Source organism: Apaloderma vittatum, unplaced genomic scaffold, assembly GCF_000703405.1.
Source record: "Apaloderma vittatum isolate BGI_N311 unplaced genomic scaffold, ASM70340v1 scaffold16435, whole genome shotgun sequence".
Classification (NCBI taxonomy): Eukaryota; Metazoa; Chordata; class Aves; order Trogoniformes; family Trogonidae; genus Apaloderma; species Apaloderma vittatum.
The window spans coordinates 12,355-36,950 of NW_009715688.1; the positions used below are offsets into that span (position 1 = coordinate 12,355).

The 24,596-nt window shown below is 37.8% G+C and overlaps 1 protein-coding gene across 1 annotated transcript in view; it reads right to left on the minus strand.

The window, feature by feature from the left end:
• The window catches only part of FRY (furry homolog (Drosophila)), a gene marked incomplete at its 3' end in the record, with an annotated part of 113,952 nt that overhangs the window by 11,984 nt on the left and 77,372 nt on the right, over positions 1-24,596 (minus strand). The window contains exons 39-52 of the mRNA XM_009869257.1: positions 24,018-24,203; positions 21,794-21,992; positions 21,033-21,154; positions 19,936-20,123; positions 18,916-19,010; positions 17,096-17,697; positions 16,092-16,189; positions 15,833-16,003; positions 10,601-10,741; positions 9,864-10,043; positions 8,635-8,796; positions 7,754-7,828; positions 6,428-6,598; positions 187-391 (exon numbers count right to left, since the gene is read on the minus strand). Coding sequence (XP_009867559.1) covers positions 187-391; positions 6,428-6,598; positions 7,754-7,828; positions 8,635-8,796; positions 9,864-10,043; positions 10,601-10,741; positions 15,833-16,003; positions 16,092-16,189; positions 17,096-17,697; positions 18,916-19,010; positions 19,936-20,123; positions 21,033-21,154; positions 21,794-21,992; positions 24,018-24,203 — 2,595 coding nt within the window. The remainder of the gene's footprint in view (positions 1-186; positions 392-6,427; positions 6,599-7,753; positions 7,829-8,634; positions 8,797-9,863; positions 10,044-10,600; positions 10,742-15,832; positions 16,004-16,091; positions 16,190-17,095; positions 17,698-18,915; positions 19,011-19,935; positions 20,124-21,032; positions 21,155-21,793; positions 21,993-24,017; positions 24,204-24,596) is intronic.

Genomic DNA, 24,596 nt, shown 5'->3' on the forward strand with positions numbered 1-24,596 from the left:
TCCTGTGTTTTGAACTTTGCATTAAAATTCCCATCACATTTGCAAATAGGGGAAAAATCACCCAGCGACAATACCCCACACTGAGTGCCACCCCCCCAATTTCAGTTGATACGATTGTACCTGGGCAAGAGGAAACTAAAAGCCCAGTTCACTTAAAAACGCAATCCTATCTCCTTAAATTGCAACTCACAAGGTCCGAGTTCTCCAAGATTTGGCTGGTGGTCAGGTCCTCCTCCTCAGATGACTCATCGGAGTCCTCACGGTTCATTTTGTTCAGGCTGGGTGTGCTCCCGGAGAGCTGGCTCTCCTCCAGCAGCTGCATGTCACACTTGTCCAGGCTATCCAGGGACCGCCTGCGTACTCCCCAGTTGAAGTTGTCCATGCTCTCACCCTGAAATCACACGTAGGGTGAGCTTCCTTGATTTGCAACGCGTCCTATACAAGCCACTTGCCATTAGGTGAAAGTTAGCTCAAGAAATGTTTTTATGTAAAAATACAATACAAACTTGACGTAAGCATTATTTTGTTTGTTCACCTGGAGATAAGAGCAGAAGCATGGAAATGACAGTTAAAGGAAGATTCATTCTTTTCAGTATTAGATGTTTTTCATGCATTTGCTGATTTAAGAGTTTGTTCTTGTAAGTCCACACACCTCAATACCAGTAAAGCAATGACAGGCAAAAGAAAAGTTTGGAAGCAATTTTAAAGGATTTTTCCATGATGTTTAAAAGCATTAGGGGCACAGTTCATAACAATGGTTCAACTGCAAAATATATGTTAAAGATTTTAGATTCTTTGCATGATATACATGACCATAATGATGAGTAGAGTTGAATGAACTCTTCATTTACACACAAAATGTAATAGCTAAGGAAGCACACCTTTTTAAACTTTTATTCTAGATCAAAGTACTTATTTTTGTAACTTGAATTTGAATTGTTTGAAACTACACTTTGAGAATAACCTGATTAGTATTGCCTGAGTTTTCGAGTTTTAAAAAGGACACAGTCTAATGGACCAAACATTTTATATTGACATTCAGATCTGATCCCACACGCAGTTACATAAAGCCAAGTGCATTAAGTAAATTGCATAACTATTCATTAGGCTGGTGAACTGATACAAAGATCACTTGATTTCTTCCATGTTAACAAATTATAGTTAGTTTTCCACCACTTTTCCATTTGTTTACGTTATGTATCTTCCAGTGGACTGTATCCCTTTTCCCTAATTGCACTAATTCTCTTGCTCCCTTCTTCAAGTCTAGCCACGTTCCCCTCTGGCATGTCCACAACCGCTCCTGTCATGGACCCGCAGAGGCCAAAGTGGCCCAGCACAGCATGAAAGGTCTAACGAGAATTACCCAGCTGCTGTGTTGGGTATTCTATCTAGGTAACACGGGAATGAAATTTATAGAGAAAAATGTTTCTTTTTAAGGTTCAGGGCTGGGTGTTTAAGATAAGACTCTGTAAGTTGCAACACTCTCAAACAAGCAAATGAACTGCTTAAAATTCAAGTTGACAGTGACATTTTCAATACAAATTTAACAAAAATATAGTTCTGCCTAAAAAAAAAAATCCTAAATATTACATCAATCATCAATTATGAGTATCTCGTGGGTTTATACAGATTAATATTATGTGCAATGACAGAGAAAGAGACCTCAGTTCAGTAACATCCCTTAAGTAGATTTGTAATGTTAAACACATGAGTAATCCCCATTCAGGACTACTCAGACATTTACTGAATGGGGACTAAACTGCATAAAGTACAATTAATTCAATTGCAATCTTGCCTCCTTAACAATCAACAAACTTGCAGATCTTATTTTCCATCACTGCCCTTTAACGCAATGGACTGCAGAATACGATTAGAAAGAAAGTTCAGTTTCATGACACTAAGCTCACTGTTAATGAACAAATATGAGGAAAAAAGAAAAAAATATTTTTTAGGAAAAAGACAATCCAGAAATGCAAGCACTGTAATTCAGAAGAACATTTAGAACTAAGGAATGCACTATATTCAAGAGCAAAAGAACATGAAATTATTACGAAGCCTCAGACATTATTGGAAGAACCCCATGTTTTCATCCAGGATCACATGGTAGTTTTATGTGGGAAGAGAACAGAACACATCTAAGAATTGAGAAATGAGGTCTCTTTAAATCATAAAAATGACTGCTCAGTTCCCAGCTATTTATTTTAACAAATTCTTTGGTTGTCCATCCTCCCCTACAAATGCTGGAGGACACATGCAGCAATGAGACATCCTCCACAAACACACCGGTTACTGAACTAACAAATGACAAAATGACATAAATAAGCAAGCAAGCAAAGATGGCCATCATCACACTCTGATCCTCGTGACGTCTATACAGGTATCAGTAAACTTCACAGCACATGTCTATGGGAATATTTCTTGCTGCAGTCCTGTTCTGCAATGTTTTAAAGAAGAGTGCCAGCAAAAAGAAGAAAAATGAAAAGGAACACTTCCAGGACAGGCAGTTAGAAGGGAGTAGTGAATTAAAAGTGAGGGAAAAAGGTAAGAAAGATGAAACATGGTATAACTGGAATACCTATAGTATGTGGGCTAGAGTAAGCTTGCTACAGGGGCACCCAGAATCCTACTGAAGTTAAACAAGAGGTCAACATGTGTCTACGAAGATGGAGTCATTATTTTTATTGTCTGCTAGGCAACCTTTCTTTTACCATTAACAAGATAGAGGAAAGATGTATTTGAAGAGGGGCTGAAGGAACTGGGGCTATTTAGCCTGGAGAGAAGGAGGCCGAGGGGAGACCTTACCGCTCTCTACAACTACCTGAAAGGAGGTTGGAGCGAGGTGGGCGTTGGTCTCTTCTCCTAAGTAACAAGCAATAGGACAAGAAGAAATGGCCTCAAGTTGCACCAGGGAAGGTTTAGATGGGATATTAGGAAAAATTTATTCATGAAAAGGGTTGTCAAGCACTGGAACAGATTGCCCAGGGAAGTCACTGGCCCTGGAGGTATTTAAAAGGCATGCAGGTGTGCTGCTTAGGGACGTGGTTTAGTGGTGGACCTGGCATTGCTAGGTTAACAGTTGGACTTGATGCTCTTAAAGGTCTTTTCCAGATGAAACTATGATTTTTTGAGAGGCTGTTCATTTTTTTTCTACAGCTCTCTCTTATCTGAAAAGCCACCAGTAATGATCAATCAATTCATAGAATCATACAATGGTTTGAGTTGGAAGGGACTTTAAAGATCAAAAGAAACCAGTCACTTATTATAAATGTGTCTGGCCAGCAGAGAGCTGGTATCACATAGAACTTCCCACAAACATCACCCTCTGGGTAAAGGAGCAGATGTGCCCTTGCAGCCACTTTAAACATTATGACAATGTGATGGAAAGGAGAGACACAGAAAGGGCCGTAAAAAGGGAAGTAACCCTATGTGGGGGGTAGGGGAGAGCAGTGGAGCTCCTCCATAGAGGCACTAAGAATCATGCAAAACTTCTTCCACAAGTTTTTATCTGTACTGTATTCACAAAGTCTGCAAAGTTAATGGAATTGCACAAATATTGTAAGGTAGAGGCAAAAATATTGTGGAACTGCACAGTAAGGCACTTTTTCCATAAGGCTGTATCTTTTAAAGCACAGACATTCTGAGGCAAAGAGTTTTTAGGGGTTATGTTTCTGTAGCAACATATGTACAAACCATCAGAAACAAATATGCAAAATACTATTGTTGCCAATTTTGTACAACTCATTACAATTCTTTGTAATTTCAGTTCTTTCTATATATTGATAAATTTCAAGTTTAGGTCTCAAACTGGCGCTGATGTGTCTCTTCAGTTTTCTTCACAGGGTCGAGCAAAGTTGGTAGGAATATACAGCTGAATTAAATTAAGATGTATGAATTAATTTATTCAATTAAATTCAGGCTGGTAGGCAACGATAAAAACTTTCTGTAGAAGTTTCTGGTATCAGCTTTAGCAAGATACTAACAGTAACCAATATACCATGATGAAAAGCTGGAAATTATATGCATAATTTGGAAACAAATGTCTCAAACTTTACTATACTATAACTAATGGAATTCTTATTTTGTTTCTATGTATTACTGATGCACAAAGATACTACAAGGAGAAATGGTTCAATCTGAAAAATGCCGACACTAGAATTAAGGTATTTTAAAATTTGTGAAGGCTGTTGAACATGTCAAAAATAAACCTAAAATGAAGCAGAATTTTTGAAAGAAGACCTCAAAATTATTTCTAATACCAGACAAAAAATGAAGCACCTGTCAGAAGTCCAAGCACACTCACATCCACCTATGCACACACTGAAGAAGGGGAGGGCAACAACAAAACTATGATGTTATTCTATAATACAAATTTGCAAGAAGGCAAAACATATGCTGGCACATCTGAGTTCAAGTAGCATTCTTACCTGAAGTTCCTGGGTAGCAGATATAACAGATAGAAAAACAAATAGAAAGAATCTATGTAAAATTACTGCATTAAAGACCAACATAATAGACAAACATTTCCCTGCAATTGTAATGAACAGTATCACAGAAACTTCAACTCTTCAGCCTATCTTTTAAGTTTGAAAATAATTATTACTTGCTTTCATATTTTTATGAAATTTCAGACAAGTACATCTTATGCTCTGGGGAGGGTACAAGCATCACTGGCTCGTTTAAATTATAAGATTTTTTTGGAAAGACTGTGCTCTTACTAGCTTAGAGCTTTCTAACACTGTTTTATTCATGTCTATGAATACACCAAATTCAAACCTGATGTAAATGATACAGTTTCAACTTAGTCATTAGAGAATTAGCCTCTAACTTACAACACGTTTGAATTTGGCTAAGGTATCTAGTTAAAACAGTAGTAAGTCAGTTTGGACTAAACCTTGGAATGCAAGGTCTCAGATCCATGGCAATTTAAAAACTGTATTAAGTTAAAGATGAATTTTTTTTCATTTTACTGTATATAAAGCTAGAGATGCTTAGTATCTCTCCCATGATGAACATAGTGTGATTAGTAATTAGTAAGAAATTCCTGAATTTCACTCAATAAAAAACTGTCATCTGTTATTCAGCCAAAATTGCAGTCCCTACTCCTTGTAATATCCTGAAAGCAATTAAGACACAGAAATCATTGCAGCCAGTATATTTTTTTGAAAAACAACCTGGAGTTGCTGTTTTATCATTCTTTGGAACATCAAAGCTCCTTCATTATACTTGGCTAATGTATTTTCAACAACTGATGCCAACTGCTTTTTTTGTTGGTTTTTTTTTTTAATTTATTTAGCAAAGTCACGGGCAGCTGGGAGCCAAAATTAGTCTATTTTGGTATAGAGCTGACTTGGAAAATAAGGACTCTGTTACATCTCTTTCCAATTCTTCTTCCTTTCTCTTAACTGGAAAAAAAAAGGAAATTCAGATGTACATGAGTTCACGCCTGAGGGGTTTATTTACCTTCAAATTATTTTACTACAGTAATTCAACTAGGTTAAAACCTCATTATTTCTTCTTGTGTACATGTTCTTCCCAGGGCTAAGAACAATGCCTGAGAGAATTTATGTTAAAAATCAAGTTCAGATTATGACAAGACAATTTATTAAACTGTTAGGTTTGTGGAACATCTGCACGTGAAGTATTTCAAAAGAGCTAACAATTTCTGAACTTTTTAGTAGAAACAAAATTGTTACACTTGTTTGGCAAGGGATATTAATTTTTGGCCTATCCCACTCAAATAGGAAGAAATACTCCAAGTTTGATATAAACAAGGTTAAAGGGTATAGCTCCCCAAAATTCATCAGTTCTTCAACTTTTTCCCTTCAGCAGTTTCAGCTCAAGGTGAGCTGACAGGCTTTACCTGTCAAGACTTGATCTGGGCCCTCAGGGTTCTGTTTAGCTCCTGCATGAAATGATGAAATCACGGATACCTACGCAGCGTGGAAGGTACTTCTTTCTCAGCGTTAGTGATTTCATCACCAGTTGCAGGAGTAACAACAGCCTGAAGGCCTGAATTCATGTTTTGGAGGGTTCCTCGTGAACGACCAGATTTGAAACAATTTCACTTAATGGCTTTTAATCAGCAAATAAATTTTTGTTAACTAGGTAGACCTTTAAAATTGTATTTAAAACAAATTCAGTGAAAAGTAAATTCACTGAAACGGTACTAGAACAGAGGCTTTATCTTCTAGTAACAGTTTTGCAGTGTTTCCTAAAGCAGATTTCAGAAAGGAAGGGTGTGGTAGCCTCGTACTGTTACACTACTGAAATAAACACACTAAGCGAACAATATAAACAATCTGAACTCACAACTAACTTAATAGTTATACAGTTAGAGTTTTACGGAACAAGAAGAGCATAGTGTCTAGTAGAAAGCACATCAAACTGTTTTAACATAAAAAGCTGTTTCAGAGAAAATATACTGTACCTCCCCATCTTCCAGCTCAACATCTAGGAAATCAAAGTCCCTAAAGACTCTGAATTGTTGTTCACTGTTTGAATCATCCATGTTCTCCTGCTCCCTTGTTCCGTCTTCTGAAGACACCAAGCTCGTCTGGTGCTCAATCAGATCCAAATCACCACAGGAAGAAAAAATCACCTACAATTCAAAGGATTTCTCTTGTAACAAACTGTTCCCTCTGGTTGTTTCTTCCTAAATGCTGTAATTGGTTATTCAGAAGACTGTATTTCCAGTACACACCTAATTCCTTCACTGAGTATTTTTAGAACACTCTTTATTATTTATGTTGGACAGGTGCCTTCAGATTAAACTTGTACAAAGAAACAACTTCATACTGCAGGAACACGTCCAAGAATATTACAGCTACCTCCTAATGGCTGCAGATTGATGTTGCCTGGATGTTTGTACACATTTACAGGAACAAATTTCAGAGAAACTCAGCAAAGAAAATACTGTCAAGGGTATGAGAGAGTAAGTTTATAAAAACAAAATCTCTAGTTTAAATAGTGTTCAAAATTAAATCGAGATTAGAAAATACAAGCTGTAATTTTTGCTTTCCTACTAAAAATAATTATACAAAAATAAGTTCATCAAAAAATCTCCAGTTAAAATAATATTTAAAAATAAGACAAGGCTAGAAATCACAACAAGCTGCAATTTTTCCTTTCCTACTAAAAATAATTGTATCTACAATTGAGCTGAAAAAATGCAACAGTCCCTGTCTTGCAGAAATGAAAGACCTGTTCACCATTATACAGGTGACATACAACATACTCAGAAACATTCAGAAATTTGTCTTTCTCTGTAGAAAACATAAAAAGACTATTTTAAGAGCTTCCTCCCCTGGATGATCTATTGCCCATTTCCTGGCACCAGATAACATTAATTTTTAAAGAGTAACATTAGAACTACTGTGTAATGGAAAATCAGTCACACTCTCCCCCAGTTTTATTTCTGTAATTTCATTTTTTACTTGATAAAGGTTCTAGACTGATAATACCAGGGGTCATTACTCTCTAGCCACTGAGATGGCATAATTGAAACCCCCTGCATCAGAGATCTCTCTCAGCAAAACCATCTGTAGCTGTGTAAATCATTTGTCTTTAAGTGAGTGGCCATTCACTCACTGGTCTATATGCTTTGAAATGCAGCCTGGGACAGTAGAAATGACGATGATCGTAATGTGACATGAAACCATGCAGATCAGGTCAGCAACTCTGGGACATCAAGTTCGTCACTTTTAAAGTTCAGGACCCAGTGAAACAAAGAAATGGTCAATACAAGGCTACTTACTGAAGGATTTTTACTCAGCCCAACTTCCTGGCCACAGAGAGAGAGGACATGCACCAGCTTTTCCTTTGTCCTTTTCTAGAAAACAAGACATTTCTCAAGTGAGCATTCTCCTAGTGGCTAGAAACATACATAAGCAATTTTTAATTGGGAAGAACCAACCAAAGAATTAAGTGCTCAAAGGACTGATTTCAGTGCAACTATGCATAAAAGGAAACATAAAAATAGCTCTTAATGACTTTGGCATTTATTATTTTTAAATTAGCCTATAAATTCCATTAAGCATAATAAGGAAACTTTTGATTGTGCGCATCACTTCAAAAAGACCACTCAGAAGCTTAAAATTAAGCACATGCATAATTATTTTTTTTTTTGGAATTGGGCCTGAGTCACTGCTATATTAAAATAAAAAGCAATAAATACGTTTATTCTGCATGATTTTATTTTAACTGGCAGACGACCAAAATCAAGAAGGTAATCAAGCATTACTTTTAGGAAAATTGTTCCAGGAAATTCTTTCTACCTGATTTCCGAAGAAAACAACACTTAGAAAGTTGCACATACTGTCTATCTGCTCTCGTGGCTAATATCTCAACTCCCCTGTCATTCTTAGCTAAATCTGACCTAGGCTTAGAGATCTTAAAGAGATGCGTTTCCTGCTGGTTCAAAGAAAAATACTGGCATGAGGGAAGACAGACGTAACTCAGTTCATTTCTGAGTCCAAGACAGACATTCAGCACACACAGCGCAACCTTGCCCCAGCCATCCGAGAGCGCTGCACAGGGCACAAGGGGCACAAGCATTTAAGAACCTAAGTGTGGTCGAATTCAGCTGCTCCGAGCGCAACTTGCCCGTGAACAGTGGGCCCCTTAAAAGGAGTTTACCTGAGAGTACTGGGGTCTCTTCCAGCTCACAGGAACAAGGACATTGGAGTTAGATCCTGATGAGGTTGAAGAAGTGCTTCGGGTGACAGCCATTGCTCTGGGTTTACCATCTCGTCCAGAAGAACTTTGCAGCTCATCATAGCGCCTCCCTATAACTGGAGTCTTAAACAGAGAGTAATTATTCACTAGTACTATGCTCCAGGATGAACTTACAAAGGGACATATTGCTTAAGTTGCAGGAAGAAAATACTCTCAAATTCATGCACGCTGGTAAAACAAGGAGTGCACCAAATTTAATGTCACTTGGTAATCGTGTTATTTTACACTGTGAACATGTGAGTAACAACTGCCATACCTAGTAGTTAGTGCTTATGTTCATGAATAATTAATACTCAAAATAACTATCAAATTATTTTCTAATATAAGAATCAGCAAAAAACCCAGAAAGCTTATAAAATATATTTCACATCCACATTTCTTGCAGAAGGTTTTCAATGAGTTTCTCCTAAGACTGCTGAACACTCCAGCCCTGTTCCAACAAACATGAAAATGCTTTTTTGCATTGATGATAGGATAGTCAGCTTTTCCTAGAACTACACCTACATGAAACAGCAAAAAGAAACTTTTTATACAGATAGCACAATTTTCATACCTTCTTTTAACTTCACAGTCTCACTGTTATCTATATGAAATAATCTATAATGTTGCAAACAGTCCTGCAGGTTCATAACTATAAATAAACAGATTTGCTCATTAAAGTCAATGGACCATGCGGTTCTATAAAGTTAAAAGGTGTACAGGGTTTGCAGGATAAAGACTGATGTAAAAGAGTTCAGACAGAAATCAGATAGTACTCTCTTAAAGGACATACTTCTGGATTTACCAGTCACAGACAACATTGGCATCCAAGCATAAAACACTTGGAGAGGAGTTTTATACATGTAGTATACTTATGTATTAGAGTCAGCATAACTGCCACACAGGTTTTCCACCAGATCATTTTAAGTACAATTAATAATTCCTTCAGAAAAAGAAATCTAGCAAAAATCCAGAAAAACCATGAATCATTATATATGTCACTGTGAATCAAAAATAATTTAAGAGACTTTTCGTTTGGTAATTTTTCTTTCTTCCCTAATTTTTCAGCTATTCTTAAGGAGCTGCAACACCTGTTTTAGGTTATCAGACAACAGAATTAAGGCATTAAGTAGAAGCATTACAAATAGTACCTCTGAAATATCAAAATGAAATTCTAAAGTCTTCCCTGGAAGCTCCTTGGAGGCACTGTTCCACACTCGATGTATCTCCATTTTTGAAAGATCGCTGTGTTGATAAGATGGTAAAACTAAACTGGCAGAACGAGAGACTACCAACTTCAGGATATTCAAGGCCTCTCTCCAGTGAATGCTCTAGAAATAGGTATATTTAATCAACAAATAGAAAGAAAGATTCACATACATTCAAGATTATTTACATTTAACAGTCTTTTTTTTCTGACACATAATAAAAATGTGGAATTAGAATATTACTCTTTTTTCTCTCTTTTGGACAGAATAATTCCAACAGCATAGACAAAGACTTGACTAAGGTGTTCTTGTTAGGGAACTGGCCTGCAACCTGGGAGACCTGAGCGCAAGGCCAGCATGGCGAAGGACTTAAAATCTCCCACCTGATTGCCTTAGTCAGTATGAATAAATATAACGGCCACTGCCAAATTTCCATTTAAGAGAAAAGCTGACTTGACACAGCCTCTTTACAGCTGTGAATTCCTAGTAGAAATAGAGCTGGGCATCTTATCTGGGGATGCCCAGTCTATGAGGCAGCAGGATGTTTATAAACTAGATACCACCCTGGACAGTCACAGTCCTCCCTGCTAATCTAGTCTTAAATTCTTATAAAGAAAATCAGCTTGTGAAAGTAAATGCTGCTAAGTTCCTATGTTAATATAAAGAAGACCGGCATTTACCTGCACGTATTTTTCAATGGTTTTTAGCACTTCCATGTTGAACTGTTTCACTGGAATAGCTGACAGGTCCATATAACTAAGAAGACTGTAGATCATCTGTAAGAGGGACTGCTGCATACTAGGAAGGCCCTTTTCTAGTAGCTGTTAGAAAAAAAATAAAGTAAAAATGACAAATTTTGAGACATTTCTTGTGGAAAGAGCTACTAGTTTCAAAAATATCATTTGTACTGTTCATTTCTCTTCACCCACTTATTTTGCAGCGCCATTATACAATCATTTTACAAGTGACGATGATACAAGTTTGAAATAAAAAATAAGTTGGGAGCCAAATGCTAGCTTGTTTTGATAATGAAACATACATTTATATATGCCTGCCCTAACTTATCCAGAAAACACATTCAGCAGTTGAATAAACTGGTAGGTAAAATTTACACTGTAATTGGGGAAGAACATGCAATAAAACCACGGGAGTATCTTTTTACGTCTACATTTGCTGAAAGTCAGTGAGAAAAAAGAAACATGCTGAAGAAACAAAACTACTACTATTAAAACATCAATATATATTTATTCAAATACATTTCACTGCCAGTGCTCACTGGCTGTAATGGTCAAGGAAACATTTTCTGTTAAGGAGGAGATGGAGTCCCTGGGCTCTCTTACTGTAGAGGCTAATACAAAGAAGGGCTTGATCTAAATCCAGAATTTCGGAACACCTGAGTGTAGAACCTGGAATACCACAATGAACTTTGGAAACGCAACTGTGCTCATATATACACATGCCAGTAATTCAGGAGGTGTACAGAAAGCCATGCCATGTTTCCACATGTGTGTGAAATATCTCAGCTGAAAATTTCCTGGTGCGTAGCAAGTTCTTTCACTGGTGACAGGTCCTGTCCCACCCCACAAAATTCAGAGGCAATCAAATGTTTTTGCTAGAGGTTACCAGAGGTTCAAGACTAGACTCAAGACCAGAAATTTATGAGATGCCCTTGCTGGCCTGCATGACAATGATTCTCTTTTAACTGCCAGTCAAAATGGAATGATCAGGTAGGACACCCACCTTTCGCATCCCGCTAAGTATCTTCTAATTTCTTTCATCAGTGAAAGTGAGTAGTAATTAGTGATTCATAAAACAAAGCTGGTAAATTCCATTAACAGCACAACAGATGGAACTTACTTACAATACTTTATCTATTCCTCTACAAAAAGACAGAAAGAATTTTTAAATTAAAGCTAGCACATGGTAACTTGCTTCAGCCCATGGGGGCCAGTGAGCTCAGTCAGTTGAGTGTGGTGCTAACAACGCCAAGGTTGTGGGTTCAATTCCCGTTCAGTCCCTATGTGTTGCCTGATCTAGTCGAGAGGTGGTGTCCATGGTGACAGGGAGGCTGGATTAAAATGATTTCTAAGGTCCCTTCCAGCCTAGGCCGTTCTATGATTCTATGATACCTTACTGAGAGATAAAACGTGCTTAGCAATTCTTCTTCAAAACAGGGTTATACACTTTTCCTTCTCGCAATGAAAAGTTTGATACCTTCCTTGTAAATAGTTTATATGATCCAGCACATCTGCCAATACATCATTTCAGTGTAAGAATAAAGGATTAGAAGGAACTATCTGGATGAGAGAAAGAAAGTTTTTTTGTTCTCTGACAGAGGCTTCTGCATCAGATAACCACTTTTGTGCTACGAAAAGTAATTCTTGCGAAACAACAAGAATTTTGTCTCTTTTGCTGGTTAGTTCTAGTAACTTTATCTCTGAAAGCTTCTAATTTCCATTCCTGTTGGTATAAATTTGTTGTCAACAAAATCTTTTGACTTGAGCAACTCTTGGCCCTTAAACTCTAAACATTTGTGGACTGTGCCAGTTTTCACTTGTTCAGATGAGTATATGTGGTAATTGATAGTCCAGTTATGTACTTAAATATATCACGAATTTGTAAAAGGAAAAAAATACTTCAGTTTAAAATACCAACATCAGTTTAAAATGCATTTAGTACAATAAGCATTGTTTTGCTGGCAGAAGTAACAAAAACAGCAGGAAGAGGGAGTTGTGGTAACACATAATTTGAATCAGTGAGATCCAGGACAAAGAGTTTCCACTGTATTTGTAAGAAGAAATCATAATTGTTTTCAGTCTTTTTCTTCTATTTTTTTTTTTACTCTGGTCCTTATGAACTGTTCTGCAGAACCGTGAATTACTCTCTTCTTAGTGTGTGGTAACTGTCTGGCTTTTGAGATCCACACTCTGTTAGCAACATTTGTCCCCTTCCTGAAGCAGCAACTAACCTAGAACTAGGTGGAGAGCAGAGTCTGCTCCTTCAAGGGCTGCCTAGGTTGCTGCTGCTGACTGATGAGGCTGCTGGGGTGCTACCACAGAAGGCAGTTCCCTTTGCCCCTCCAAATCTGTAAGCAGGTGAGAAGAGATACTCAGCTCTTAGGCTATGCTGGTCAGCCAAATAAATGTTTTCTGTGTCCACTGAGGAAATAAAGAAGGCATTTCACAAGCCATGTCTGATAGACAAGCTGTTAATGGGATAATGCCTGATCTAGGACATTACTAGTAAATGTGGTGCTTAAGGACGGACATGGTTTAGTGGTGGATCTGACATCACAAGGTTAATGGTTGGACACGATGATCTTAAAGGTCTTTTCCAACCTGAACAGCTCTATGATTCTATACTTCTACTTGTAACCCAGATGTTTTAATCTCTAGTGATTCCTTGGTTGTGAACAAGTTACAAATACTCATGCTTCTATCACAAGCAATCCTCTATCAGGGAGGAGGACAAAACACCATGAGCACATTACTGTGCACTGTGTGGTTTCTTGTCCATTCTTCTATATTAATAGCATCAGCTATTTAAGTGCAAGCAAGATCTTGGACTCAGTGAATCACTAGTTTAACATGTGATCCATGTCAATTCAGATATGTTCCTAGAATGATTGTGCTCTCATGGTACAAGGTTGTTTTCTTAAAATTAGTATACAAAAATCTAACAAAAAAATCAAAGCAAGCTTAATATAGTTTCATGCTGATTTTGGTAGTTCTACTACAGGTTCAGAGTTCTACTGCAGTATTAAGTAGTGTTTTTTCCTCATCTGTAGACTGAGGTCCTCAAGTATTTTTCCAGAAGAAATAATTTTTCAAGGATGGAGCTGTAATATGCAAAACTGAGTAAGAAGCATTGCTTGTCATTGCCAGGTTTGGATAATAACACAGCTGAAATGTCTTGTTTTATGCCAGGATCGTACTCCTAGGTGACAACCAATTATCTACCATCAAAGAGGTTAAATGCAAATTTTTGTCTGAATAGCAATAACTGAAGCTTTTGCCTTCTGCTGAGAGCATTTGTTCTCACAGTCTTAATTTGTGGTAGAAGGTCCCCTTCTAAAGGTATGTTTGGAGGGATTACCGCTGCAACACAGATTTCCTTTATTATTCTTAGGCACTGCATGTCTCACAATTTCCCTCCAGCCCAAGCACTGGGGACTGAGACAGAATTGTTAAGCCTTAAGGCTCTCTAACCAATGGCTGTAACATTCAACTGCTGATGGCCCAGTGGAGCTGTTAACCTGCTTGGCTTTACCTATTGACAGTATAGCCCACAGCTACTTTATAGGAGACAGGATCACATTGTTTATCCTGGTCTGGGGATTAACTAAGGAGAAAAGGGGAAACGTAGTCTGAATGTTAAAAAAATCGTTTTCATGGCCACAGCAGCCTGAACAAGAGGGTTTCTGGTCTCTTGCTTCTCCCCGAGACCGGCAACTTCCCTATGCCCATATAAATACTCCTCAGACATGACTCAACAGCGCTGCAGTCAGTGTAAATACAGAGAAAGGAAGTCGTGCTTAATACTCTATCATCCTGTGACGATGGTGCTATGTGAGGAATATGCCTTAATTATGACCAAAGGCCTGCCTGACTTGCTGTTAATACAGCAGTGTGGTGCCAGCCTATAGCAAGGAAGAAGTGCAAAGAGTCTCCAGATACCCATGTAAATCTGTTTTGAGGGGGGCAAGATCATGTGCAATGGCCTTTGTGGAGCAGCTGCAGCACTAGTAACTGTACCTAGAGCACTGAAGGGAAAACAGAAGGGCAAACATTTTCCTAAGGCTGGGAAAGCAAAGGAGAAAGACTTTAAACCTCTATTTTTAAAGCATTTGTTTAGCAGGAACACACATTTCTGCTGTAAGGGAGACATTTGACTCTGGAGGATTCAGAGTTGTGTTTGAAGAGCTAAGAGGTCCTCAGAGTTTTTGAGTTTGAAAACAGACTAAAAAAACTCAAGGTCCTGTTTTAGTCTCCTACAAGAGAGTCATGGCTTTTACCATCAGTTAAAATCTGATATGACTGTTTTACAAACAAGGTGAGAAACTGCAGCTTGAGGCAGCAGCGCCAAGTTTGCTCAAGTCTTGAGTAAGCGTGGGAGCACAGCCTGACCTTTCAGACTCTTGAAAACCTGTGGACAGCAAGTATCAGAGATGCCTGTGGAGTTTTTGGAAATCTTTTGGCAAAGGGGAGAATTAATCTGCTCCAAAAAACCCAAAGCTGCAATAAAGAAGCTAGTGAATTTATGTTATGAATACAGAAGTGTCTTCTGCCTGGACAAGAGAGGAGACTGAAAGCATCTCACTACAGCAGGGGAGCGAAGGGATAAGTCTGAGAACCCCACAAGAAAATGTTGTCCTTATACTGATCTGACACAGGAGGCCGCAGATCAAGTGGCTTTAAGCTGAAGAGTAGAAATGAGCCTTGGATATCCAGCTGCATCAGCTCTAGACTTCACACATGAGAAATGTTAGGAGGAGGTGATGAGCATAGGGGAAAATCTGGGCAGCAAGATGATCCCATTCAGTGTTAGAGGAAGGCACATAAATTCGTATCAAGAAGCAGATCCTTATATAGCAGATCATATCTTATTTATGCTGCTAAACCCTTCTGGAATTAGTTCTCTTATTTTCCTCACTGGGATCTAAATAAATATTGTCCAGTTTCTCTTGTTCACATCTGTTCAACTGATAATTGAAGCTGCTTTAAGATGTACCAGTCCTTTGAGACCTTTACTTTGATTTCTTATAGTAATTCAATTTCTTTCTGCTAATTTCTGCTTTTTATTATTTATAAACAACAGCTACAAAGAGGCCCCAGTAATCTGCAGGTAGACTTCGGCTCTTTGGGTTGTTAGGCAACAGAAGAGTTAAACACTAAGAAGTTCTGAAAACTTACCTCAGACAAATACGTAACCATACTCAAGGTAGTATCAGCAAATGCTTCATGGAGGTAACGGCAAACCACATTTACCCAGGTAGCACAGTCCCTTGTATAGCTGTGTGTTTTATAAAGGGTCATGACATGTGCAAGATTTGATAGCTTGGGGTTCTTCTCCTCCAAACAAACCTAAACAGAAATGTGAAAACACATTAAGAGAAAGGCAACTGCATTTGCAGTGTTTGAGGATGTACAAAACAGGAAATAACTTTGATACCTGAGCAATCCTTTCTGCTATATCTTTACAAAACTGGTTTGGGCTGTCAAAATGCTGAATTAAATGGGGCAGGAGACACAAAACGTTCAGTGGAAAACCTGGAACAGTAAAAAACAGAACAAAGAATGTATATTTTGGACAGCAAGGCCCACAGTTATCTCTGAGTTGGTGTTTTGTGTGAGGTCACAGTTTCAGTATTACGTTAGCCACAAACTCATACCAGACTCTTGTCAAGTTGTTCACGTCACTTGCCAAGCCACATTTGTCTAAAAGGGGCCTTACTTTGAAAAGCCAGTATATCATTTAGGCAACAGTACTGTTATAAAGCTTGAACCTAATTCTGCAAACACTATCACAGAAACAGGTGTTTACATATCTCACAGAAGTATATATTTTATTCGTATTAGAGAGCATGTTTATCTTTTCCACTTAACTAGCTTAGTGATCACAACCTCAGCTAAACAGTTGGGAATTTAAAAATGTTACCTTATTTCCTTATAACCCAGAACTCTCTCCTCACTCACTAATGTGCTACTGTAGTTGTACAAGAATTGGACAAAAAGTGTACAAGAGTTTTCAATATTTCTAGAAACAGGGAAAATCATATGAAGCATTAATTCAAAATCAAGTTAATTTGAAATATTCTGAAAATAATTCAGTGGAAAAACTAGTCAAAATAGTTTCCAGAAAGTATGACAGTATCTCCTTACCTATGCTTACTTTGTCAGCACTCAGAAACTTTATAGGCTGCTAAGTCCTAGAAATGAAATGCTAAATACCACATGACTGCTTCCCTCCGAAACCTCATTGTGCAATAGATTCACATTTCAGAAACATGTTATATTGCTGTAAAATTTCCAAAAAGCCCACCCAGCTAAAAGCAGAAGCACATTATGCTATAATAGAAGAGAAGGAGAGAATGCCATTTTTGGTTTTGTTCACATAGTCTAATGAGGTTGTCATCAAGTGTCAAAACAGCGGAAACTGAAAGAGGGAAGGTTTACCTATAGCTTGAGAGGAATCCACCATGGATATTCGAGACACTGGTGTCAGCAAACTGAAGAGCTGTAGTGTGAGATCGGTGGTAGTAAGGGAGGTGAATCCTTTCAGGAGTAGCTGTTGAAGCCCAGAGAAGTCTGCCCACTTCAGCTGCCCTTGCAACTTTTCTAACTTCTCCCGGTTTTCCACTTTATCTAGTGGCAGATGAGCCAGAAGTTTATTCAGTAACCGCAGTGCCATTAGATACTCAAACTCAAAATCTGATTCCATCAAGGCCACAGCAACCCAAAAGATGGTGGCCAGTAGGTTGGTTGGATTGTTAATATGCGATGGGTCAGTGAGACTGTCCTTCAGAGAAGATGAACTTCTTGTTTTAGAGGACAGGCCTTGTTGGGTGCATGCCTGAATTCTATCCAGTGTGGCACTGCGTGGTGGGTCTGTGGACTTGTCCACATCTCCAAACTTTTTGGGTACAGAGAAGCTCCTCTGGTGCCTGCTTCGTTCAGCAGTGGCTGTACTACCACTTGCAGGATTCACATTCAGCTGTCCTGTGCTCTTCCGGCTTGCAGTCAGCTTGGTGTTTGATGTTAAATCCGGCGAAGATGAACTGAAACCAAAATATGTAACGTAGATTACAATGTGTGAATGCACAGCTTGAAACTTGTACATACTGGATGTGAGCTAAGTATTTATTGAACTGTAAATAAATATTTAAATAATTGCATCCTGCCCTGCCAGTATCCTGAGATCTCTTCAAGATGGTTTGAGGTGTTCCAGTTTCAGACTGATGCCTCCTCATAGACTATTGTGTGATGATCCAGACAACCCCTATCAGATATCTGTACAGACGAACACATTGTGTTGACACATGAAGGGCAAGTTTGTCCAAGCTATTTCCTGACTCTCTGGTCCCATATACTACTGTCTATAATATCTGAAGAGGACCTTATGGAATCAGCAGTTTCAGGGTAAAGAATATTGCATCCCATTGCTTTCTGGAGTGTTCCTTATTTTCTGCTCCATCTTTCTCTTTCCTGAAATGTGCACTAAAAAATGATAAATAGTTCTTAGTTTAGAAGGTAGGCGCTGTATTTCCCTACCTCTACTCTGTGATACGACAATACTTTTGTTCTGTCACTGCAGTAAAATTCATAGCACCCTGCCTACTAGCTTCAGAAATTACAGCCCTTGTTTTTCTGTTCTGCATGTAAAGTATGGTAACTTAAGGACATTTTTCAAAAATGTTCCCTATTTTGTTCTTGCTATTAGGAGTCAGACATACATTAATCTCCCTCAGTATTGTCAACAGCTGTGTTACAGAAGGAGCCTGCAATTTTCCTCCACGTACTTTAAGGCAAAGGGTTTCGCAGTAATATTCTACATGTCTGGCAAAATCCATGGGTTATGCACACATGGGACAAAATTCCCTCTAGTTCTATTGAGAAGAACAAACCATGATCATTTACTTCTTGGGGAATATGTCATCTAAGAGTGATGACAGGTTGTATGAAACCAGTATTAAAAAATCATATTTCTTCCTAGATATGTTTTCAAATATACAGTACAAAGCTGCAAAAAATACAGTATTTTTAAAGGATGTTAAACTACAGCAGAATTCACAATGCATTGCAAAGTTCCATTTGTTCTATCAACATTATTTCAACTATTGCAAAATTTGGCTGAGGCGTGCTCTTAGTCTGGTTCTCTGAAGGTTACAAAGGAGCTCAGTGTTATCAAAATTATTTTAGGCTGTCAGACTGCAGAACTGCACACCTAATATCACAAGACTGAAAAAAAAGATATAGTTAGGAGAAGAGACTCTTACCGTGATAACACCGTCAAAAGATCACTGTTCTTCAAACAGTCGGACAGATTATCCACAGCAGCTTCCAAAGTAAGCAGGGCCTCCATTACATATCCCTATCAATGCACAAGGTTAACCATTTCAACAAAAGACATTCAAAATAGTGAACATTTAAAAATCTTCAGTATGCAAACAGAATAGGCACCTACTAAAAAACCTCCAATTTCTTCTGAAAAAGAACAACACTCACATCAATGCCACTGCCCTGAACAATAAAACGTCACTACAAATGTGTTCTATTTTCTGCCTCTGAATGATCTATGAAGGCATGTGAGAAGGGCATGCATCTCGTCAGGGAACTGGTAATGGCATACAGCAGAACCTCTGACTTGCAGGTCACTGCTATAAATTCTGCACAGGCAGTTGTGACAGAATATTACTGTCATCTTGTGGCAGTTTCATTACCTGTGTAAAATACGGAGGTGATGTCAGTCAATTTTGTATTAAGAGCTAGTAGTTCTCTTTATTAAGTCTTGAATCTCACAATAAACAGTCTCCGATAGTAAAACTTCCGTCTGTTTAGTTAAACTAAGTGAACATCACAGTTCACTGAGAGGGGACTGGATCAAATTAGGTCAGTGTAAGTTTTGTGTCGTTAGGTATGGTGTGGATTTCTTTATTCCAAAAGATGTTGACATTTGAGGAATAAGGTGGTACCTACTTCATGTTGTTAGATTACATCAGTAGATAGGGTGATGGGCTCCTTAAGCACAAATTAATGATGTGAAAAGGGAAAAAATGGTCATCATGAAGATTTTATTTTGAGTGATGTTTAATAAGTGTTTTCTAGTTGTTCTCTTTAGAGCTAACAGCCTGACAAAGGCTCTCATAAGGTCCTTATGGATTCAGTAAACTCAGAGGTAACCACTTCTAAGGCCACACTCTACTTTGCATTACTTGACTCCAGAACACCTTGTTAAAATATAAATGAAGCATACAACAAATCGACAGTACTAAGAAGTATTAGGTACACGTGCATACCTGAATCTCATCTCCATGCTCTCCAATAACTTCCACCAATCTCGACAGGAGGTCAGACAATGCATGTGCAGAAAGGGGCTGCTTTAGGGCCCTGAATATCTGGAAAGAGCGACCCGCGTAATGTCTCGAAGAACTTGAAAGAGCTGTTTGTAGAGCAACTTCACTCAGATGCTGCTCCAAATGAAAACCTAAGCAAAAAAATACTGTGTCAATTTTATTTTTTTTTAATGACAGACTTTACTGTGGGCAAGAAACAGGATGAACCAACTCTGTGAGGAGGACATGCACTGTAGTGTATCCTGCAAACCCTGTGAGAAATGGAGATGCAGAAATGTCTGTGTTTGGGAGAATTTCCCACTGCTTACATTTATTTCACACAGAATGTACGAAAATCAACTGCAAATCAAAATTCTGAGTCTGCAAATATTTGTGTGCAAAACCCTGAAATTCTTTATCTGATTTAAATTCTTTTACAATTCCTGGACAAAGTTTCGAGCCATGCACTATTCTTGCTGGCAGCAATACAGGAATTTCTGAACACTCCCAAACCTAAAGCCAAGCTGAATTAGGAGCCTTTCTATTATCTTCAGAAGGCTTTGGATAATATCTTAATTATAAATACTAATGCTTCATTCTGCTTTGATCTTGGAAGATATTTAAACAGTGACTGTGTTGGTTTTCAAAATATAATCAGAACATTTCCTAAACTCCAAAAACATAACAAATTAACACTGAACTTTTATTGCCAGAAGAAATTTAACAAAGTACATTTACTTAGTAACCGTCATGTTCTTCACCAACAGGACATAGAGGAACTTTTATCTGATATAATCAATCATAAGGCTTCCTACCAACCACTTTGAAGAAATGTTCAGTTTAACATCCAGTCACAGCCCAGTCTAACATGATTTTTCTAAATGCAATTCTTTCATATTCTTTCATATTCATATTCTTTCATATTCTTTCATATGTCTTTCATCCTTGTTAACATGTGCAGCATGTCACGCATAAGCAGATCTACTAGGTCACAGGATAAACAGTCAGCGTGACTTTAAGAGAATATTCTTTTAGTTAGGAAAGGAAAAAAACCTTACTACCTGACTTGGAATCTTTAAATACAGATACAACATGACGCAGAAAATTAGTAAGCTGCTCAGCACTCTTGGTGTTCTGATTTTTGGGTGTGATATCTTCATGGCACCAAAGTGGACCAAATGCCCTTAAAGAAACAGATAACAAAGTGCAAAATTTCTTAAAGTTATAAGAAATAATCAGTTAAAATATAAAAACTGTAAAGGCAACTAGATATTTCCAGGGCTATAGCCTGGAAAACAGGTAACTGAACAGAATTTTATAAGCAAAATACAAGCAAATTATTATTCCTATGATGAATTCTACAAAACCTCTCTTTTTAAGATGTTAGTTACTAACATTGAGAGAGCAGCATGAACAAATCCCTGCCCTTTAATTTAACACTGTGTCTAGGATCTGCTGGATGGAGTCATAGTTAATACTAGTTTCACCATGGCCTTTTATTATGCCCTTTACACTTCCTATCTAGTTTCATAATAATAAAACTGCCTTCTTCCATCAGTTCATTGTTGAATATAACATTATCAGTCAATTAAATATATCTTTACTGTCAGGCAAGGTGTTTTTCTGTTTTTCCTGGCACCATAGTGCTTTTAAGCACCTACCTACTCCTATGAGCATTAATAGAAGAGGAATGGGAGTTTGTAATTACTACGAAAGCTCTGCCATTTTCCTTCGAGTCTTTTAAGTTGCTACAGACAATTATAGAGAAGACATGGAAGTACGTATTTCGAGCACGAACGTAACCTCTGCTTATCTCCGTTACCTGGTTGTCAGAAACTCAATTAATTTGTTTGCTTTCTCATCTGTTTCAGCAGCAGTGTCCATGTCCTCAACCTCTTGTGTAATCTGTGGGAGATTTCCACTGCTGCCTCCCAGACTGATACTGGAAGAGGTGGAGCTGGAGCTCAAGCCGGAGTCTGGCACCGGAGATGACTGGTATTCCCGCAGAAAGTCAAAGCCACCTGCGAGCCGAAAGAGAGGAGATAAAAGTGGAATGCACCATTGGGTCAGCATTAAAGATTAAAGGGTTTGCCAAGCAGCAAAAACCTTCTACTGGGAAAGACAGGGAAAACCTGCAGAACACAAGAACCCTCAAACGCCAATGGGAGTGAAACTGGTACCATGTTTCTAAATGTGAAGAATCCAACATAAAAATATCAAAGTCAAGACTTTATTCTTTTTTACTGCACTTGTAATACAAATGTCTCAGGGCATTTTACATTCAAAAGTATGACTTTTTGTAAAGTCAATTTTGAAGGTGGCTAAGTGCATGCAAAGTTGACCTCGATTCTCTGAGCTAGTCTGATGAAAAAACCTCTGCAGGGTGGAATGTTTAGGACAATGGTGTTGTCCTAACTTTACAAATGTAAAATGCAATGGAAACAAAGACAGAAATGTTTAAGCTTATGTTCAACACCTCCAGTAACTGTCAACACTGGACTACTCATCCTAAAAACTTTCAGCATTAAGATTAAAGATCTTAGTAAGGGTTCTGCTAGATCAAAAGGCTGCCACATAACCTCACAGCTGAAATTAGCAACTAAGACCTGTTTTCTTAAGGTTAGACTAATGGTCATCTTAGGCTATACATACAACAGAAAAACTGGCCTTGTGAGAAAACTGGGAGCAGAAGGGCCTCCCTACTGACAAAATCTATTGCAGTTCAGAAGAATCTTAATTTAGTTGCCTGACATTATGTGGAATGAACTTGAGCTGAAGTATTTGCAGTTAGGATTCTTTGCTATAGCTATTCACTCACACTCTCACTCCTTAGATGCTCAAAAAAGAATCCAAATACAAAGTTCTGATAACTTCTTGGATCTGAGAGGTCCAGACACAGAGTAACAATTATTTTCTTCAGACACAGGAATGAAAACAGTTTTTCATTTTTGGCAGAAAAGCAGTAATATAATTTTAATCTAAGAATATTATTCTGTATTTAATAATCCATGGACATGCATTGGAAAAGAGATCTACACAACTTAAAATAGGAAATCCACGTGTGAGGTAATTTTTCACAGATGGTATTCAAAATGAAACCTCAATGGCCAGCCTAATTCATTAATCTGAAATACCTATCCCTTCTACTCATTACTTCAAATTATTTTTTTCTGTCTCATAATAAATAATAATCAGTTCAAAAGAAATATTCTTCATAAAGCCAAAATATTTATTACTTTTGGTTATATTCCTAAAGAACCACACAAATGGCACAGATCTGACAATCTTTCCTTTTCATTTCTCACTGTATGGCAAAGCTCCTCACCCTCTCCCATATCTATATCCAATCCTACCTCCACAGCTCTACATTGGTTCTGTGATTCCTTCGAATCTCAACAATACGCTTGTTTTGGTTCTACTACAAGACAATAGAGAATCTAGCTAGCAGCTTTCTACAAACTGTTCCAAACCAAATAGATTAGATTAGAATAGATTAGAACCAAATAAATCGCCCAGCTCTGGAGAAGCACCAATCTCAGTCAAGGTCTGAAGTAAGGCTCCTAATGCTAAAGGAGATTTCAGGACAGAAATTACGTGTATCTGTGACAAAAAAGAGGGTGTATATCATGTGAAATCTAACTTAATAATGGAAAATCCATCCTGCATATTCTTGCCTCTCTTCCTGTGTTAGAATTATTTATTCATTTCTTTTGAAGGCTGACTGATTGTCCTCATTTAAAGTAGTCCTGGCTCCCTGAGGGGGTAGTTAGGAAGGTATTAGCCACATTAATATTTAAAACTCTACATTATATATTTTGCCTTACATCAGCTAGCTTTCTCACTATCATTGAAAGTTATCTAATAATAATTTGGGTGCGTCTCTCGGGTAGTTCACATGGATTAATATTAATGGGAACTGTTCATATTTGCCATTTTACGACTTTAATTTATCAAAACTGTTCTATTTTGGGAAAGTAACCTTGACAACCTACTTTCAAAAACCTCACAGTATAATGCAATGTTATTTTCTTCTCTTGCTTTATTACCTGTATAAAGATATTCAGGTAAGTATCCTGGTTGGACTGTCAGAGTCTTGGTCTCATTCATCTCTCTGGTCTGAAGAAGCACTGATGCAATGGCTTGATAGTTGCTATTGCAAGATAATGCAATCAAAAGATGAAGCAGTAACTTTTTACTGTGTTCAAAGACTTCAGGGCGGTAATGGTCAAGTCCTAAAAGAAAAGGTAACAGTAGTCACTGAATACGAAGTCATGATAAACAAGTTCACATTCCAGAAACAGCAAAAATTCCAAGGCAGTTCATGGCAACAAAGTAAACAAATAAAAGGTCTAGAAACAGTTACTAGTGTTTTTACTCAAATGTATGTGTACATTCAGTGTCCAGGCTGAGGAGGTATAACACAATGAGTGGCCACACGACTTTATGCGTTCTGTCTCACTGCAGTGCTAATTTGACAGGGCTGGAAAATTTCTAAAGATGAGAAATTCTTGGTAGTAGTTGTAATTACATTGCTTTCCTCAGTATCTGGCTTTCTTGCACGGGCATCAGTTCTACGAGTGAAAACTCTTAAGAGGTAGATACTGATTCATTAAGAAAATAAATCA